General features: G+C 38.3%; 1 protein-coding gene across 1 annotated transcript; it reads right to left on the bottom strand.

Moving 5' to 3' along the window:
• Positions 1–209: 209 nt before the first annotated feature.
• On the bottom strand, positions 210–3419 carry LOC104955381 (HAUS augmin-like complex, subunit 7). The gene is made up of 6 exons (XM_010782712.1): positions 3338–3419; positions 1979–2094; positions 1813–1883; positions 1664–1725; positions 985–1175; positions 210–354 (listed from the first exon to the last, which is right to left on the bottom strand). Exons 2-6 carry the CDS (start codon positions 2041–2043, stop codon positions 210–212), a joined length of 534 nt encoding a protein of 177 aa, XP_010781014.1. The 5' UTR covers positions 2044–2094; positions 3338–3419.
• Between the last annotated feature and the right edge of the window lie 173 nt (positions 3420–3592).

The following is a 3592-nucleotide window of genomic DNA, read 5'->3' as shown; positions in this document are numbered from 1 at the left end:
ATGTTCAACAGATGTATGAGTACCATGATGAAGGCCAGCAGCAGCTGGTGTATCCTCTGGAAGACGTGGGTCTCTGTGCTGAAGCTGGGGGGCTAGTGTTTAAATGTGTGTTTGACTGTTTGCATGTAGACCCCAGGGAGAATAGCCAATGCTCATGCTGCTGCTAATGTGGATCCTAATAAAGATACAAGACCTTTCAATTGAAGGCTCTATATTTGTGCTGCAACTTGACCACATACCTCTGACTGCAGCTTCTCCAGTGTAGACTGAGCCTGCTGTAAAAGAGCAGCTACATCAGCAGCCTCTTCTCTACTTGATCTATGGGACGATGATTTGGTGCTGTTGCGTAAAGCCCTGTGAAGTAAGGAATGGTAGTGAGACACACACAGCGGGTAAAATAAGTATTGAACACGTCACCATTTTTCTCATTAAATATATTTCTAAAAGGTACTATTGACATTACATGTTCATCAGATGTCGGTAAGAACCTATGCATTTCACACATGCAAGGAAACCAAAACAAATACGTTCCGAAAATAAGCTATGTGTAATAACATGGAATGACACGGGGAAAAAGTATTAAACACATGAAGAAAGGGAGGTGCAAAAAGGCATGGAAAGCCAAGACACCAGCTGATGTCTATCATTAATCAGAAAGGAATCCTGCCCCTGGTCAGCGCAAATTAATATCAGCTGGTTCAGTCCCAACTGATGGCCTATAAAAAGGTGCCCCCTTACTGAGGAGTCACACAAGAAACATCTCATGGTGGGGAAAAGCAAAGAGCTCTCTCAAGACTGTGACACACTGATGGCATTGGTTACAGAAGGATTTTCTAAACTTCTGAATGTTCCAGAAGATACATCATCACTGCACCACTCTTTTGGAAGAAAATCAAGAGGAGAGAATGACAACATGCAGCAGATAAATACCGAGTGAAGGGATATAATGTGTGTGCAGCCGGCTGCTCAAAGTCAGCAACGTACTTGATGTGTGCAGGCCAGGGGTCCAGGGCTGGTGCGAGCATTTGTGTGAAGTGGGGCAGATTCTCAGCAGCGTAGAGCTCGTTCAGCAGCAGCTCCTGATCCGCTCTGTGCCCAGCAGATTTCACGCAGGCAGGAACTAAAGACAGCAGCTGCTGCAGGAACCGAAGCTGCCGGTGAGAACTCGCATCACCCTGGAGACATGGTTTGATAAATTAAACAGACGAAACAAGACCTTTACTGTTTGTTATGACTAGGTCTTTACAGTATTGAATTCATATATTATACAATGTATAAAAAATGACCTTGATGTTGCCCTTTTGGTTTTAGATAAGAATTTCACTTAGCCGACAGATAAAAACTGAGGATTTCTGTAACATGAGAAGGTTCTATCTGTTGACAGTGTCTAAGAGTAGTATGGTTGGATTTTTTATTAAAAAAGTATTTTAATAATTTATTTTTATTCAAATTCCAACATCTAAATATCTTAAGAATAAAAGTGTGTTTTTCATGGCTCTTAAAAAGGTGTGAAAACAAATATGATATTATATATTGCAAGAACTTATTGGGCAATTTATCATGAATAAAAAGTTGTTATTGTGACATGCTTGATTGTAAGACATTATGAATATCTATATATGTTAACTGACTACATGAACACTTGTTTAATGCAGCCTCTCACCCTGATCAGGTCCAGGTCCTCTGCTCTGCACAGCATCAGCTCCTGCCCCAGCACAGACATTTCTGTTTGTATTACAGACCACAGCAGAATGACTATAAGTGTCCATCAAGAGGCAGTTAGTTGTGTACTGTTAGAGACATCAATGTTACCTTTAATCCGAACCTCTGGGTGTTTGGATCTCAGAGATATTGCCTCGGAATAGGCAAAGGTTGGGTTAATACTGTAAAGACACAGGTCAAGATAGGGAAAAGGAATAGCTTATTAGCAAATGATTTCTGATATAAAACAACAGATGTAACATGTGTCTTATTGTACCTGCTGCAGATCCATGCCAGGATGTCTGTGCGATGCTGGGAGGGGGTGCAGAGCAGCTGCAGCATGCTGTCTGCTTCCTGCAGGTACAGACCCTCCACCAGGGGGCAGGACGCAGCCTAAACAAAGGCACAACCACAGGAACTTTATATGAACTCTATCATGTGGAATACTATTTTATTGCAAAGAAGTTGTGTAGTTTAAAAGGGAATCATATTGATGAAATACACATAGAAATAGCCTTAAGGTTTTATATTTAAATATTTAGTATTTCTCTGAGTGATAGCTGTGTTCAAATTAACGGCTAGCTAATTAAGGGCTTTAGTACAGTGTAATATAACTGTACCTTGCACTATAACATTTGCCCTGATTCACTGTTATACATGTGATAATGTACAGAATGTTGCTTGAGGTAAAAAACTCCATGTATGACAGAAATATGAGAGAGTTATATAAAATAGGTTTATGGAGATGTTGCACTTAAGCTACAGTTCTGCACTGAGACAGAAACAGACACTCAAACTGAGAAATGTGATGTTATGTTACAGTGTATTACATATTGACTTGAATAGAAGCAACCCAGAGGACAAACTGAATCCTCTGTGGTACCAACTTTGGGACCTGTAACAACAAAGCCTGGGACAGTAACCACAGTGACTATGACTCACAGGGGTCCTTGTGAAAATCCTTACCTGATTCAATGGACAATATTAAGAGGCATTAAAGTGTTGTTCAGGTTGAGAGCTGAGTGTTTTAAATGTACAGGTAAATTACTCTTTCGAAAAATCTCTCAACTTTAACCTTTTTTCAGTATTAAGGTTTCCAAAAGCATACAAAAATATGTAGCCTATACAGTATTATTTGAGTTTTGAGTTTGAGACATCCAGTCTGTAATAGAGTACATTTACTTAAGTACTCTACTTAAGAATTATTTTGAGGTACCAGGACTTTACTTGAATATTTTCATTTTATGCTCTATACTTCTCCTTTGCTAAATGACAAGGCAAATGTGATAATCGTTTTACTTCACTACATTAATAAATTATAACACTCACAGTTATTGTGTGCGTATAAAAAACACATGATATGCTGATATGGTATAATGCAGTACTGTGCTAAATATTACACAGTATTTTAAGAACCATAATCCTAATAATACTGTGAAAATATATTTTCTACACATCGAGTACTTTTACTTTTGAAGTACATTTAGCGTATACAGTCATTCTTCAGCACTTATTATTGAACATCTTATTCTGTAATGGGCCATTGTTCAGAGTAATTTTAACATATTGTACTTTTACATAAAGTTTATGTTGATGCCAATACTTTGAATTTTTACTTCAGTAACTAACTTCTTACTTTTAATGGAGTATTTGAAGACCATCGTATTTGTACTTTTACTTAAACAAAGGATCTGAGTACTTCTTCCAACACTGCAGACATCCAAATATTAAAATCAACAAATGTATAGGAGGAGTCTCCAAAACAGCAGCGATCTACCCGCTGCTGGGTAAAAGGTTCAAATATGTTTTCATATTCCTACTCGGATGTTATCTTTCAGGTGGAAACGAAGCACGTACGTTTAGTGAGCCAATAATAACATGTAACGTTACT

This window comes from Notothenia coriiceps, unplaced genomic scaffold, assembly GCF_000735185.1.
Source record: "Notothenia coriiceps isolate Sejong01 unplaced genomic scaffold, NC01 NC01_scaffold00000542, whole genome shotgun sequence".
Lineage (NCBI taxonomy): Eukaryota > Metazoa > Chordata > Actinopteri > Perciformes > Nototheniidae > Notothenia > Notothenia coriiceps.
Note: the sequence above shows the minus strand (reverse complement) of the source record. Positions and strands in the feature narration are given on the sequence as shown.

Bases quoted from the DNA above. Each gene is read 5' to 3' on its own strand.
- LOC104955381 (XM_010782712.1), bottom strand. From the start codon at position 2,043: ATGCTGCAGCTGCTCTGCACCCCCTCCCAGCATCGCACAGACATCCTG. The intron at 1,176-1,663 runs GTGAGAGGCTGC...CCATGTCTCCAG, and splicing joins AGGACCTGGACCTGATCAGG to GGTGATGCGAGTTCTCACCG. The intron at 355-984 runs GTACGTTGCTGA...CTTACTTCACAG, and splicing joins CCCTGGCCTGCACACATCAA to GGCTTTACGCAACAGCACCA.